The sequence below is a fragment of the Sphaerodactylus townsendi genome, linkage group LG15 (genome assembly GCF_021028975.2).
Source record: "Sphaerodactylus townsendi isolate TG3544 linkage group LG15, MPM_Stown_v2.3, whole genome shotgun sequence".
Taxonomy (NCBI): Eukaryota; Metazoa; Chordata; class Lepidosauria; order Squamata; family Sphaerodactylidae; genus Sphaerodactylus; species Sphaerodactylus townsendi.
Window position 1 is genome coordinate 31,993,004 of NC_059439.1, and position 14,909 is coordinate 32,007,912.

General features: G+C 56.1%; 2 protein-coding genes across 5 annotated transcripts in view; both read right to left on the bottom strand.

Moving 5' to 3' along the window:
• PRSS8 (serine protease 8) overlaps nucleotides 1–14,909 on the bottom strand; it is a 155,047-nt gene that overhangs the window by 85,145 nt on the left and 54,993 nt on the right. The window lies entirely within an intron of this gene.
• The window catches only part of BCKDK (branched chain keto acid dehydrogenase kinase), a 105,369-nt gene that overhangs the window by 19,445 nt on the left and 71,015 nt on the right, over nucleotides 1–14,909 (bottom strand). The window contains exons 1-4 of one of the 3 annotated variants that reach the window (XM_048517030.1): nucleotides 5,264–5,405; nucleotides 2,700–2,766; nucleotides 2,188–2,271; nucleotides 964–1,179 (exon numbers count right to left, since the gene is read on the bottom strand). In XM_048517030.1, the coding sequence (XP_048372987.1) occupies nucleotides 964–1,161 (198 nt within the window). In that variant the 5' untranslated portion in view covers nucleotides 1,162–1,179; nucleotides 2,188–2,271; nucleotides 2,700–2,766; nucleotides 5,264–5,405. Of the gene's footprint in view, nucleotides 1–963; nucleotides 1,180–2,187; nucleotides 2,272–2,699; nucleotides 2,767–5,256; nucleotides 5,406–14,909 lie in introns of those variants that run through there. The other 2 variants (XM_048517029.1, XM_048517028.1) reach the window with 2 other exon arrangements.

Here is a 14,909-nt window from a genome sequence, read left to right on the forward strand (position 1 = left end):
TGCCGAGCTGTTCAGGAACTCATTAAGCTGCGGTGATTAGCAAAATGGGACCCACAGGCCGAGCGATAATTCTGCTCATGACAACCGATGAAAATGAAAATGTTGACAGAGAGAAATTTTTCTCTCTTTCTCACAATATTAGAACCAGGGGGCATCCATTGAAAATGCTGGGGGGAAGAATTAGGACTAATCAAAGGAAACACTTCTTCACGCAACGTGTGATTGGTGTTTGGAATATGCTGCCACAGGAGGTGGGGATGGCCACTAACCTGGATAGCTTTAAAAGGGGCTTGGACAGATTTATGGAGGAGAAGTCGATTTATGGCTACCCATCTTGATCCTCTTTGATCTGAGATTGCAAAGGCCTTAACAGTCCAGGTGCTCGGGAGCAACAGCCGCAGAAGGCCCTTGCTTTCACATCCTGCATGTAAGCTCCCAAAGGCGCCTGGTGGGCCATTGCGAGTAGCAGAGAGCTGGACTAAATAGACTCTGGTCTGATCCAGCTGGCTTGTTCTTATGTTCTTATGTTCTTAAAGGGTTGTTTTATGAGGGAAAGGCCAACTCTGAGGTGTTTCTGCCCTCCACCGACACAGGTACTGCACTGGTCTGGAACACGTCGGTTCCAGACTAGTGTAGTAGTACCTGTACAGGTGGGAGGGCAGAAACACCTCAGAGGACAAAGAGGTTGAGGTAGGTGCCTTTTTTCAGCTGGGCCAGAAACGGGGATCGAGGAATGCAGCTGGCCTGCTTAGACCTGCCCCTCATTGAGAACTTTTCTCCTGCTGCCAAGGAGCACAAACAGAGAAGCCTGGGCCTGCTCTTGGCCCCAAACCAGGCGTCATTACAGGAGAGGCAGAAGCTGCCTTAGGGAGGTAGACTTAAAAACAGGAACGCTGCTCATGCCTGGTACCTTTCCCGTGCATTCGATCTGAGCTATGAACCATAGCTGCGGAGAGCACTCACCTTCTCGGCTGCTATGTCGATGGCCGACTGGTTATAGAAGGAGGTAACTGTCTTTGATCTCTCCCGGGCCAGCTCATGGTGCTGATCGATAGCTGAAGTGGACCGATACCGGAGGGCGGGCAGAAGGAGCGGGAGCACACAAGGAGCCCGGCTCCCTATTGCCCCTAGGTCCACCATCAGCAATGATTTCCACATCATGCTGTCTTCCACAGACACCTGGAGATAAGACAGAAGTGGGGGATATTAGGACACCCCGACTATATGCAGCATGTGGGCGCAGAAATCAGAAGGCAGCCTCACCCTGCTTGTGAAATTTTTTCAGGCATCTTGTGGTCTCTTCCAACTGTATGATTCTTGATGTTGGCCCTTGTGGCCCCTTCCAACTCTATGATTCTCTACGATGGCCCTTGTGGTCTCTTCCAACTCTATGATTCTCTATGATGGCCCTTGTGGTCTCTTCCAACTTTATGATCTCTATGATGGCCCTTGTGGTCTCTTTCACCTGTATGATTCTCTATGATGGCCCTTGTGGTCTCTTTCAACTCTATGATTCTCTATGATGGCCCTTGTGTTCTCTTCCAACGCTATGATTCTCTACGATGGTCCTTGTGGTTTCTTCCAACTCTATGATTCTCTACGATGGCCCTTGTGGTCTCTTCCAACTCTATGATTCTCTATGATGGCCCTTGTGGTCTCTTCCAACTTTATGATCTCTATGATGGCCCTTGTGGTCTCTTTCAACTCTATGATTCTCTATGATGGCCCTTGTGGTCTCTTTCAACTCTATGATTCTCTATGATGGCCCTTGTGTTCTCTTCCAACGCTATGATTCTCTACGATGGTCCTTGTGGTCTCTTCCAACTCTATGATTCTCTATGATGGCCCTTGTGGTCTCTTCCAACTTTATGATCTCTATGATGGCCCTTGTGGTCTCTTTCAACTCTATGATTCACTATGTTGGCCCTTGTGGTCTCTTCCAACTCTATAATTCTCTATAATGGCCTAGCTGCTGATGCTACGAAAAGCCAGGTGGGTCTTTCCTCTATATCAGTGGTGGCGAACCTATGGCACTCCAGATGTTCATGGACTACAATTCCCATCAGCCCTTGCCAGCATGGTCAATTGGCCAGGTTGGCAGGGGCTGATGGGAATTGTAGTTCATGAACATCTGGAGTGCCATAGGTTCGCCACCACGGCTCTATATCCACAATCTCAAGTACTTACCTCCTAGGGTGACAAGTTACAGGAACGGGTCTGCTTCCCCCAAGTTTCAGCACGGTCCCCTTTAGTAGGGCCTCCGTACATTCCCTAGAGTGAGAAAATTACAAAGCTGATATGCACGAGGATGCTCCCCTCTGGATTACCGAACATACGGCCCACAGAATTCCCCCGCCCACCAATTACCTTACAGCAAAAGCCACACAGAGGCCTTCTATTCTGACGCCACCATAACCCACGCATGACTCAAGTATCACATTTGCTACGGATGGGTTATCATTCAGACGCTGCATCTACACAAAGGGCACGTCTATCTTCACAACGCTACCCCCCCCCCCCTTCGCTTAAATCTACATAGTCTCATTTCTTCAGCTGACAATTAGTTTATTGCCTCCGAGCTCAAAAGTACTCAAATATAAATCAGATGTCGCTTGGGAGGCGGAGGCCAAAACAAAAAAAGCAACACTTCTCTCAAATCCAACAGAAATCTAAGGGGTGTCCTGCAGAAATCAACTTACCTCAAGTAAACTTGTCTACCTTATGCCGACTGCCTTGGTTCACAAGGACAAAGAACTCTGTTTTCATCTGAAAAAGCAGCAGACGTGAAGGGAAAATCCAATTAATTTTATTACGGCATAGAACCTTTCTGCTTCTCAAGGATGAAATAAGTGGCCCAGGTGACTTCCTGCACATGGCCAATGCAGGATTGCTCCCATCAGTAACCCTTGTGGGAAAACTTTCTTTTGCAAATTCAGGAAACATGTAATACAAAAAACATATTGCATGTTTGGTGTATGTTTGTGCACGTATCACTTTAAGACATTTCTTACGCTTTAAAATATTGTCTGGAGGCATTTTATCCATTTTTCCTGAGTTTGCAGTTTGAACTGTACTTCTCCCTGGTTTTTGGAAAACTATGTTTAAACATATTTGTATCCCACCTTTCTACTCAAGTCTGGTCCCCATCGCTTGCAATAGGATTATAAGCTATTCCTTAACATAATTACAATAGGTATAGAAATACATTCACTTGTTATAAAAACTAAATAAAAGTGCTGAAAAATACCTGTGGGAAAAACAGCAAAAATATTGAAAACTGCCATTTCCTGATGGCCAAAAAGAGTGTCGGAATTTCACGAGAAAGTCTGAACTCCGCTTTCTGTGTGACGGGAGCAGCAGTGGCGTAGGAGGTTAAGAGCTCGTGTATCTAATCTGGAGGAACTGGGTTTGATTCCCAGCTCTGCCACCTGAACTGTGGAGGCTGATCTGGGGAATTCAGATTAGCTTGTACACTCCCACACACGCCAGCTGGGTGACCTTGGGCTAGTCACAGCTTCTCGGAGCTCTCTCAGCCCCACCCACCTCACAGGGTGTTTGTTGTGAGGGGGGAAGGGCAAGGAGATTGTCAGCCCCTTTGAGTCTCCTGCAGGAGAGAAAGGGGGGGATATAAATCCAAACTCTTCTTCTTCTTCCTCTATCCTATCCTGAAGCCTGCATTGGTACACCATGGAAAACCTCTTGCAATCCTGCCTGCATTCAAACGTCCTTCTTGACAGCTCTAATTCGATGAAGAGCAGGATATAAGATTTAGGAATTGTGTCTCCCCATCAAAATTCCCTCCCCTCCCCAACCGGGAACACAAGTTAAGTATCAAGTCCATCAGCCCCAAATCAAACCACCTTCTCCTGCTCCCAAAATTCACACTCTTTACTAGAAAGCAGGTAGGTAGAATTAAGACTTCTGAGCAGACATTTTAGAAGAAGAAGAAGAAGAGTTTTGGATTTATATCCCCCCTTTCTCTCCTGCAGGAGACTCAAAGGGGCTTACAATCTTCTTTCCCTTCCCCCCTCACAACAAACACCCTGTGAGGTAGGTGAGGCTGAGAGAGCTCTGAGAAGCTGTGACTAGCCCAAGGTCACCCAGCTGGCGTGTGTGGGAGTGCACAGGCTAATCTGAATTCCCCAGATAAGCCTCCAGAACTCAAGTGGCAGAGCTGGGAATCAAACCCGGTTCCTCCAGATCAGAGTGCACCTGCTCTTAGCCACTACGCCATTGCTTCAAGAATTCCGATCCCTGTACTCATTCTGAGAAAAAAAAACCCTTTTCCTAGATTCCTAACAGCTCCTGCCCCCTGGAATGCTCAGAGATGGGGATAGAACAGGGCATCAAGACTGTAGACAGACATCCTTGCTTTAACCATTAGTCTCCACTTCATAGCAGTAGCCCCAATAATATGTCCACTGTGTCCACCAGGACCATTCTGCCATTACAGCAGCTGTTTCCCCTCCTAGTGGTGAGATCCTTGTCTCCTGACACAGAAGAAAACTTAAGGGGGGCTCCTTTGTGGGGATGGGGGAGAGCTACTCCACTTGGGCAGGAAAATAAGAAAGGACAGAAACTGGAAACTGGGGAAGTCTCGGCGCTACAGCCCATCTAATTCCAAATCCTCACAGTGCCTGGATTGTACCATGTAAAACGCCAGATGGCTGAAATCTCCTCCGTTGTCTGCACAGAGACACCTACGAGTCAGGGCCTACAAACATACAAACACTCTAGCATGCGAACATACAAACACTATAGCATGCAAACCTCGCATGCAATCCAAAGTGAGGCAGTCAAGAGACAGACTTGCTACCTGGCTGAGAACTAGGCACTAACAAGAGGTCACAAACAGAGAAGCAATAAGAACCAGAACGTTTAAGATCGATTCCCAAGTGGGGAGGCAGTGGGGCCAAAGTGGTTAGGGGCATCGAAAGACAAGACTCTGCAACTCCTGAAGCCACAAAGAAGCGGGCAAGTCGGGATCCTGGGGTTCTATGCCAAACCAGAGCAGCCTAGCGAGTTAAGGGCCCACCACCTAGAACCAAAAACTCCTGGGTTTTTGGGAGTCCAAAACAAGAAGCCACAAGACACCCGGGGTCCTATTTCCAGTCCTAATAGCAGAGTCAGGCCTAGAGGCTTGCCAAAAACTAGACGCTCGAACACAAGAAGCTGAGAATCTGCAAGTCACACTCTATCCAGGGGTGGGAAGGGGTCAACCGGGTCTCCAGAAGGTCCCGGCCCGTGTGGGCTCACCTCTTACCCAAGCGGTTCCGAGTTCCTTCCCATGCCTCTCACCAGACTGAACGGAGGGAAACCGGCACCGGCCCAAACGCCATGGCTCCGGCTGCTATCAACACAGCCTTCGGCCTGTTGGCCAAGCCTGCGCACGTACAGAGGCACTGCGGGGCCCCTCCCTAAGCCTGCGACCTCATTTCACCCCCAGCAGCTGAGATTGACGGGGAAGGGAGAACCCGGAGCGCAACCAGGAAGGAGCTTGGAGAAGAGGGCTGAGTGATTCCAGCACATTCAGCAGCCTTGGAGCACACCAAAAACAGCTGGGGGCCGACCCGTCATTCTTTCTGCTCCCCCAAAATCTTGGCCTGTCTTCACGCTCCTTACCAACTGTAGCCAATGAGCGGTTAACACAGTGGCACATGTGAGAGAGAAAAGCCATTCACGTTCTGGCTCTAGCTGGCAGGGAAGCTGGAAAAAAAACACATTGCAGCGTGGAGCAGAGTCTCAAACGTTTTGCTTCGAAAAAGCGAATTTAAAAAAAACACTCCCGAGATTCCGATCAGAGATGACCGTTTCAGTCCTCTGCACACTTCACGCGGAAATCACGCATGGGGCTGACTTCCTTGTTCATGTGCTCAAATCGTGACCATTAACCTTTTCCAGCCTTCTTGGATTCTGCCCCCTCCCGCCCCTTCATGGTAAAGGTTTGTTTACATTGCACTCACTGCCTGTTGACCTAGACTAGAGGAATTTAACCCTATGTCAAAACTTTGTTTTAAAAAAACCTTTTTCAATGCTGGTTGGAACACTTCAAGGAATGTTGATCTGGTAATGATAACCTTGGTGGGGGAGCTGCATAATCATCGTATCGTATCGTATATTTAATTTATATACCGCCACCCCCCCCCCCCCCCCGAAAGGCTCAGGGCGATGCACAACAAGAGTAACAATAACAGCACTCATAACACAAACATCAGTTAGGCATAGTCGATCAACAACATCGATAAGCATAACATTATGAATAGCAAGACATCAAAAAAATATAATCAGCAATAGCAACAATCATAACATTACACATTATAAAAACATAATTCAGCAGAGGCCAATTTACTGGTGGTTCCTGGCCCCTCAATGATGCGGCTGGCCTCCACTCGGGCCAGGGCCTTTTCAGCCTTGGCCCCTGCCTGGTGGAACACTCTCCCTCCAGCTGTCCGGGCCCTGCGGGATCTTGGTGAATTCCGCAGGGCCTGTAAGACTGAGTTGTTCCACCGGGCTTTTGGAGTGCCCAGCCGCTGATTAGGTGCCCCTTCTACTCTATTCCTCCGGTTTTCAGAGTCCCCCTGTCATCTAGGGGACCCACTTTTGTTACTATCTTGTTCCCCCTTTTTGGGGAGGGTTTAATCTGGGGTATTGCTGACGCCATTTTACTGAATTACTGCTGCGTTTTAAATATTTAAACTTACATTTTAATTTAATGGGGTTTTGTTTATATACTGTATGTGGAATCCATGTTGTATACTGCCCAGAGCCCTTTGGGGATTGGGCGGTATAGAAATCCCATAAATAAATAAATAAAATAAGCATCAAAACCAGGTAGCCAGCTACCTGGAGAAAACAAACACACACACACACACACACACACACACACACTCACTCACTCACTCACTCACTCACTCACTCACTCACTCACTCACTCACTCACTCACTCACTCACTCACTCACTCACTCACTCACTCACTCACTCACTCCCGTAATAAGATGTGATTTAGCACAATGCCATTTCAGCTGCCCATTTCCAAACATGACATTTTTGTTAAAGGGTCAGGAACATTTTTCTTCTGGCCGCTGACAATCCTGCTCCAAGAAACGGGGACTAGGCGGGAAATTCCAAGAGGCTGGTCCCCCTGGGAACCCAACGAGCCAGGCAAGAGGCATGAAAGCAAACCACCTCTGGCAGGAGTCCCCAACTTTTTTGAGCCTCTGGCGCGTTTGGAATTCTGGCACTGCGTGGCGGACACAGCAATGAAATGGCTGCCACAGGAGGCGGAGCCAGCCGCAAAATGACTGCCACATCGTCACTGCAAATGCTTGCACAATGGCGGCTGCCGAAACGACAGTTTAAAAAATCCGCACGGCCAATCAAATCTCCAACAGTCAGTCAGCGGTCTTGCTGGGCAAAAGCCCCATCTACTTCCTAAAAACACTTGATGGGTGCCACAAGAGGGCATGAAGGTGCCCACAGAGACCACGCTGGAGACCCCTGGCTTGGGTTCAGTCTGAACAGCGATAGCCGGCTTCTTTGTTTGGTCTGGAGGTCTGCAGCGGTTCTTGGCAGCCTTGGTCAAAAGTTGTTGTTTCTTGACTGACTGATACAGATCTCAGTTATATGTAACCTCTGATTAAACTCTCTAATATTAACAGCAAAACATAACCCCTACCCAGTATGTTTTGTAACTCCGACTTGTTCAAAGTCTCCTGCCTTTTGTTTACAAAGCGCTTACCCTTAAGAACAAAACAGAGGTGGGTCAGACGAAAAGGTCAGCCAGATACTCTGGAAAATCCCTAGCCAGAGCTTGAGGGTTTGATTCCTATCACTTTCCCCCCAGCAATATTTGTATCTGCCACAGAATGGGGAAAGGAAATATTTTCACTTTTCGCATTTTAGTACCTATCTCTGCCTTCCATACAAAAGTTCAGAGGAAACAATCTCTGTGAAGGAAGTGCATTCATTCCTTTAAGTTTACTTAAAAATCATTCATTCAGCACGGCAAACATCTGGCCCTTCCTGACATGGCTAGGTTATAAACCATAGGTGTCAAACTCGCGGCCCTCCAGATGTTATGGACCACAGTTCCCATCATCCCCTGCCAGCATGCTGGCAGGGGATGATGGGAAACGTAGTCCACAACATCTGGAAGGCCTTGATTTTGACACCTGTGGGAGGATTTCTTTCATGAAGGAGAGGGCTACCATTTATTAGCCATAAAACCTAAACAAAGACCACCCAACGTCTGATTAAAATCAAAAGCAACCCCAAAGGGGTTCTGAGGCAAGAGATTAAGAGAGGTGGTTTGCCTGCCTCTGTGTAACCCTAACCCTGGACTTTTCTTGGAGGTCTTCCATCCAAATACTAACAGGACTGACCTGCTTAGTTTCAGAGGTCTGAAGAGATTGGGTTGGTTCAGGGAACCAAACAGAGCAGGACAGTCACATTCCCCCCCCCCCCCCACCCCCCCCCCCCTTTTTCCCCCCCCCCCCCCAATCTCCTCCCCCTGCCCCCCCACCCCCCCCCCCCCCCCAAACCCCCCCCCCCCCCCACCCCTCCCCTCCCCCACACCGCCCCCCCCCCACCCCCCCCCCCCCCCACCCCCCCCCCCCCCCACCCCCCCCCCCCCCCACCCCCCCCCCCCCCCACCCCCCCCCCCCCCCACCCCCCCCCCCCCCCACCCCCCCCCCCCCCCACCCCCCCCCCCCCCCACCCCCCCCCCCCCCCACCCCCCCCCCCCCCCACCCCCCCCCCCCCCCACCCCCCCCCCCCCCCACCCCCCCCCCCCCCCACCCCCCCCCCCCCCCACCCCCCCCCCCCCCCACCCCCCCCCCCCCCCACCCCCCCCCCCCCCCACCCCCCCCCCCCCCCACCCCCCCCCCCCCCCACCCCCCCCCCCCCCCACCCCCCCCCCCCCCCACCCCCCCCCCCCCCCACCCCCCCCCCCCCCCACCCCCCCCCCCCCCCACCCCCCCCCCCCCCCACCCCCCCCCCCCCCCACCCCCCCCCCCCCCCACCCCCCCCCCCCCCCACCCCCCCCCCCCCCCACCCCCCCCCCCCCCCACCCCCCCCCCCCCCCACCCCCCCCCCCCCCCACCCCCCCCCCCCCCCACCCCCCCCCCCCCCCACCCCCCCCCCCCCCCACCCCCCCCCCCCCCCACCCCCCCCCCCCCCCACCCCCCCCCCCCCCCACCCCCCCCCCCCCCCACCCCCCCCCCCCCCCACCCCCCCCCCCCCCCACCCCCCCCCCCCCCCACCCCCCCCCCCCCCCACCCCCCCCCCCCCCCACCCCCCCCCCCCCCCACCCCCCCCCCCCCCCACCCCCCCCCCCCCCCACCCCCCCCCCCCCCCACCCCCCCCCCCCCCCACCCCCCCCCCCCCCCACCCCCCCCCCCCCCCACCCCCCCCCCCCCCCACCCCCCCCCCCCCCCACCCCCCCCCCCCCCCACCCCCCCCCCCCCCCACCCCCCCCCCCCCCCACCCCCCCCCCCCCCCACCCCCCCCCCCCCCCACCCCCCCCCCCCCCCACCCCCCCCCCCCCCCACCCCCCCCCCCCCCCACCCCCCCCCCCCCCCACCCCCCCCCCCCCCCACCCCCCCCCCCCCCCACCCCCCCCCCCCCCCACCCCCCCCCCCCCCCACCCCCCCCCCCCCCCACCCCCCCCCCCCCCCACCCCCCCCCCCCCCCACCCCCCCCCCCCCCCACCCCCCCCCCCCCCCACCCCCCCCCCCCCCCACCCCCCCCCCCCCCCACCCCCCCCCCCCCCCACCCCCCCCCCCCCCCACCCCCCCCCCCCCCCACCCCCCCCCCCCCCCACCCCCCCCCCCCCCCACCCCCCCCCCCCCCCACCCCCCCCCCCCCCCACCCCCCCCCCCCCCCACCCCCCCCCCCCCCCACCCCCCCCCCCCCCCACCCCCCCCCCCCCCCACCCCCCCCCCCCCCCACCCCCCCCCCCCCCCACCCCCCCCCCCCCCCACCCCCCCCCCCCCCCACCCCCCCCCCCCCCCACCCCCCCCCCCCCCCACCCCCCCCCCCCCCCACCCCCCCCCCCCCCCACCCCCCCCCCCCCCCACCCCCCCCCCCCCCCACCCCCCCCCCCCCCCACCCCCCCCCCCCCCCACCCCCCCCCCCCCCCACCCCCCCCCCCCCCCACCCCCCCCCCCCCCCACCCCCCCCCCCCCCCACCCCCCCCCCCCCCCACCCCCCCCCCCCCCCACCCCCCCCCCCCCCCACCCCCCCCCCCCCCCACCCCCCCCCCCCCCCACCCCCCCCCCCCCCCACCCCCCCCCCCCCCCACCCCCCCCCCCCCCCACCCCCCCCCCCCCCCACCCCCCCCCCCCCCCACCCCCCCCCCCCCCCACCCCCCCCCCCCCCCACCCCCCCCCCCCCCCACCCCCCCCCCCCCCCACCCCCCCCCCCCCCCACCCCCCCCCCCCCCCACCCCCCCCCCCCCCCACCCCCCCCCCCCCCCACCCCCCCCCCCCCCCACCCCCCCCCCCCCCCACCCCCCCCCCCCCCCACCCCCCCCCCCCCCCACCCCCCCCCCCCCCCACCCCCCCCCCCCCCCACCCCCCCCCCCCCCCACCCCCCCCCCCCCCCACCCCCCCCCCCCCCCACCCCCCCCCCCCCCCACCCCCCCCCCCCCCCACCCCCCCCCCCCCCCACCCCCCCCCCCCCCCACCCCCCCCCCCCCCCACCCCCCCCCCCCCCCACCCCCCCCCCCCCCCACCCCCCCCCCCCCCCACCCCCCCCCCCCCCCACCCCCCCCCCCCCCCACCCCCCCCCCCCCCCACCCCCCCCCCCCCCCACCCCCCCCCCCCCCCACCCCCCCCCCCCCCCACCCCCCCCCCCCCCCACCCCCCCCCCCCCCCACCCCCCCCCCCCCCCACCCCCCCCCCCCCCCACCCCCCCCCCCCCCCACCCCCCCCCCCCCCCACCCCCCCCCCCCCCCACCCCCCCCCCCCCCCACCCCCCCCCCCCCCCACCCCCCCCCCCCCCCACCCCCCCCCCCCCCCACCCCCCCCCCCCCCCACCCCCCCCCCCCCCCACCCCCCCCCCCCCCCACCCCCCCCCCCCCCCACCCCCCCCCCCCCCCACCCCCCCCCCCCCCCACCCCCCCCCCCCCCCACCCCCCCCCCCCCCCACCCCCCCCCCCCCCCACCCCCCCCCCCCCCCACCCCCCCCCCCCCCCACCCCCCCCCCCCCCCACCCCCCCCCCCCCCCACCCCCCCCCCCCCCCACCCCCCCCCCCCCCCACCCCCCCCCCCCCCCACCCCCCCCCCCCCCCACCCCCCCCCCCCCCCACCCCCCCCCCCCCCCACCCCCCCCCCCCCCCACCCCCCCCCCCCCCCACCCCCCCCCCCCCCCACCCCCCCCCCCCCCCACCCCCCCCCCCCCCCACCCCCCCCCCCCCCCACCCCCCCCCCCCCCCACCCCCCCCCCCCCCCACCCCCCCCAGACAATACTAGAAGACCACTGATTCTCCTAACCTACAGTTTTCCCAAATAAGTCCTGTTTCTGACAAAGTGGAGGGTAGAACTCACTGCATTTGGGATTCTTTGCTTTTCTTTGAGGCACTGTGATCCCTACGTTTTATTATATCTATTAAACCCTTTCAAGTCACCCAAAAAACCAAAACAGATTAGACCTCACTTTCTAGAATGTGCTTCCTAGGCTAGTTTTCACTTTTGGTCTCCCATAGGGAAAATCAGTCCCAGCTGAAAGCTATACCGATTACACTATGCTATGTCAATAATATTGCAGCTTAAGGGTGCAGAGTCATTCATGAGCTACAGACGGACTGTGTTTCTAGGCACTTGGAGTGAACTTTGTTATTTCATGTTAAAGACTTCTTGGATGCATTCCAGTGCCTGCTGTTTGGTCAATCTTTCCCAGTCCTCGGGAAGGTCAGCAGGGAGAGCCTGGTACTCTTTAGCAAACTGTTGATTGAATTCTTTGAACACAAACTTCCAGTAATCCGAGGCTGTGATGCTAGCATCAGGCTGGATGCGCCAGTCGGGATAATACTGGCGATACTGTTTATAAGGGTGCGGTTCCCAAGCTGTGTCTTTATTTCTAAACGTTCCATTTGAACTGACATTAGAAGAGCACAAGGAATAACAAAGTTTTTTTGTTTCAACACTACGATATCGCCCAAGCCCTTCAGGTCGATGGACTGATGCGAAGTGTTCTTTGTGATTGCTGCCTCCAGCTTCACAGGGGACCTTACAGAAAGGACACTGCTTCCCACAGCCAAACACACGCTTGAAGATTTCATCCCGGGGCTTGAATGGAATGTCTGCAAGTATCTCTTCAGTGCTCATCTTAGAGCGCTCTAAAATGATGTCTTCTACCACTGTGGGGATACAGGCCCGTATCTCGGCTGAGAAGGATGCAGCACTGGCAGTATTGTTGAACAGGATGAGTTCCAGACCATCCTTGGAAATGACAAGCTCTTCACCCAACTCCTGGCAAAAATGCTCCAAGAATTCAGTCAAAGTCTCAGTTTGGTTCTCATATCTCTCCAGAACTTCCATAGATTTCTTCATTGCAGTAGACAAGATTCGACGCTCCAAGATGGCTAGTCCTTCTCTCTGTCTGTAGTTGTCTAAGAGACGTGTCTGTATCCAAGATTTCACAAACGTCTCATATGTGTTTATATAGTTGACATAGTCATCGAATTTCTCCTCTTCTAGCAATGTCTTCAGAACTGTGAACTGAAAGAAGCTCCTACTTCCATACTGGACAGATTGCTGGCTGCTGAGGAGATCATCTACTATATCAATCCCAAGTCTCTGGAGGAGGTGGTCCACCAGAGCGGGCCTCAGACACAGATTGCAGAAATCCTTGGCTCTTTTCTGACAAGCGTCCTTCTCATAATACAGATCTTTGAAGGTGGATAAATACTGAGGTTTGAGCTTTTCTAGACGTTGGTGTGGGTTGTTTGCATTGAAGTATTTGGTATGCATCTCCTGAAAAGCATCAGCTGCTTCTCCTAGAATGAAATATTTCAGATCCACTTCAAAATGAATGGTACAGTGAAGCTTTTGAAAATCTTTTCCATGAAGCGTTTGGTTGATCAGTCTCAGCAACTCACAACAATACGTTTCATCATAGTCTCCTTTTGTATTGACTTTCTTCATGACATAGCTCTTACAGCTGCGAATCAGTGATTTGGCGTTCTCCTCTAGTGGTTGTTTATAATCAATTAATAGACCTGTTATTGATCTAATGAATGATTTTTCTAGATAACACTTTTTCATAACGAAAGAACTTCTGGGATGGGCTGCAAAGCTGGGCAAATTCTGCAAGAGCTGGTTGGCCAAGCTGCCGCAATCATGAAGGTCTTTTGTGAGCTGATGGTGAATATCTGCATAAATTTTACGATGCGTGAAGTTACTAGGTGGCAATTCCAGTAAGGTATCCGTCCACATTTTCTCAAATTCCTCTTCCAGTTCCAAGAAAGTCAGCTGGCATTTCTTCCTTTTACATTCTTCCAGGAGCTTGTTTACCTTCTCTTGCATGGTTTTCCCATATGTAGCCTGAAGACTGTCTATCTTACTCTGTCCCTTGCGTATGAGAACGGCCTGCTGACACTTATTAATGAAATAGTTTTCCAGCTGCTTCCGGAGACCTTCAGCACTTCTGATGAAATCTTCTCTATACTTTTCTATGAGATGCAGGTTCTGTCGGTCACTTTCAAAGTAGTTTTGTATGCACTGTAATATCTTTTGCTGGCCATTGTGCAATTTCTGATCAGCCTCAAGCCTCAACTTACCTAATGCATCAGAGTTGATATCTTCTAGAGACTGATTCTGAATTGTGGTTTCAGCTTTGGCTACGTACAGATGCATCTCCTTCTGGAAATTCCATTCCCATTCTGAATACTTCACGGAGAGCTGGTTGTGAGCATCAGCTACGAGGCTGTTACGGAAGCTGAAGATAAAATTTTCATGCTTTACAGCATTCCACAGGCTTCTCACCCATTCAAGAAACTGGGGGATGTCTTTGGAATGTCTGTTTTGGGAGCAGGTCTTCATAAAGTCGAACAGAGATCTTTTCAAATCTGACACACTCTCGCTGTATCCCATATTTACTGGAGCCATGGGTGGGACTCCGTGCCACAAACCAGGGATGTACCAGGTGTGTTTTTCCGGATTGTAGTCCATAACAGCTGAAAAGGAAACTTTTTTGAATTGTTTCTCCATTTTCGCTGCAGCTCTGGTCATTTCGTTGAGCTGCTCTAGGAGAAGTTTCCTGTCCCTCATGTTTTGATCATGGGCCAAAACATCACTGACGTTCTGGTGGACGAATTGGCAATTGGGTTTGTGCCCAGTTTCCTCCATCCTCAGAAAAGCGTGGACTACAATTTGCAGGATGTCCTTCATCTCCGTGGTATTCTCCATGGCCAGGTTCACAAGGGTTATGTCACTCAGTCCGATCACTAGGGTGGCCAACTCATTGTCATGTTCATAGCTGTCCTCCAATTTGGCCAGCTCGGGGGCTTTCAAGCCTTCTGTGTCGATCACCAAGATGAAATCACAACTGAGCTCTTGCTGGAAGTTCTCCGAGACTCTTAGGAGGGTCATGAAGGCCCCTCGGGTACATCGGCCACTGCTGACTGCAAACTGCAGCCCAAACATAGTATTAAGAAGGGTGGATTTGCCAGTACTCTGGACACCCAGTACTGTTAGAACCTTCATCCTGGATTTGCCCCCCAATTTGGAATGAAGGGCAGTCAAAACATCAGTTATCCACTGCAGGGGGATGTTCGATGCATCTCCATCAATAAGCTCCATTGGAAATCCTTCTAGCATCAGGTCAGCAGCAATTCCTGGTAAGTGCACAAACTGTCTGTGTCTTTCAATTGTCTTGTCTTCCTTCACCATCATGTACTCTGCTTCAT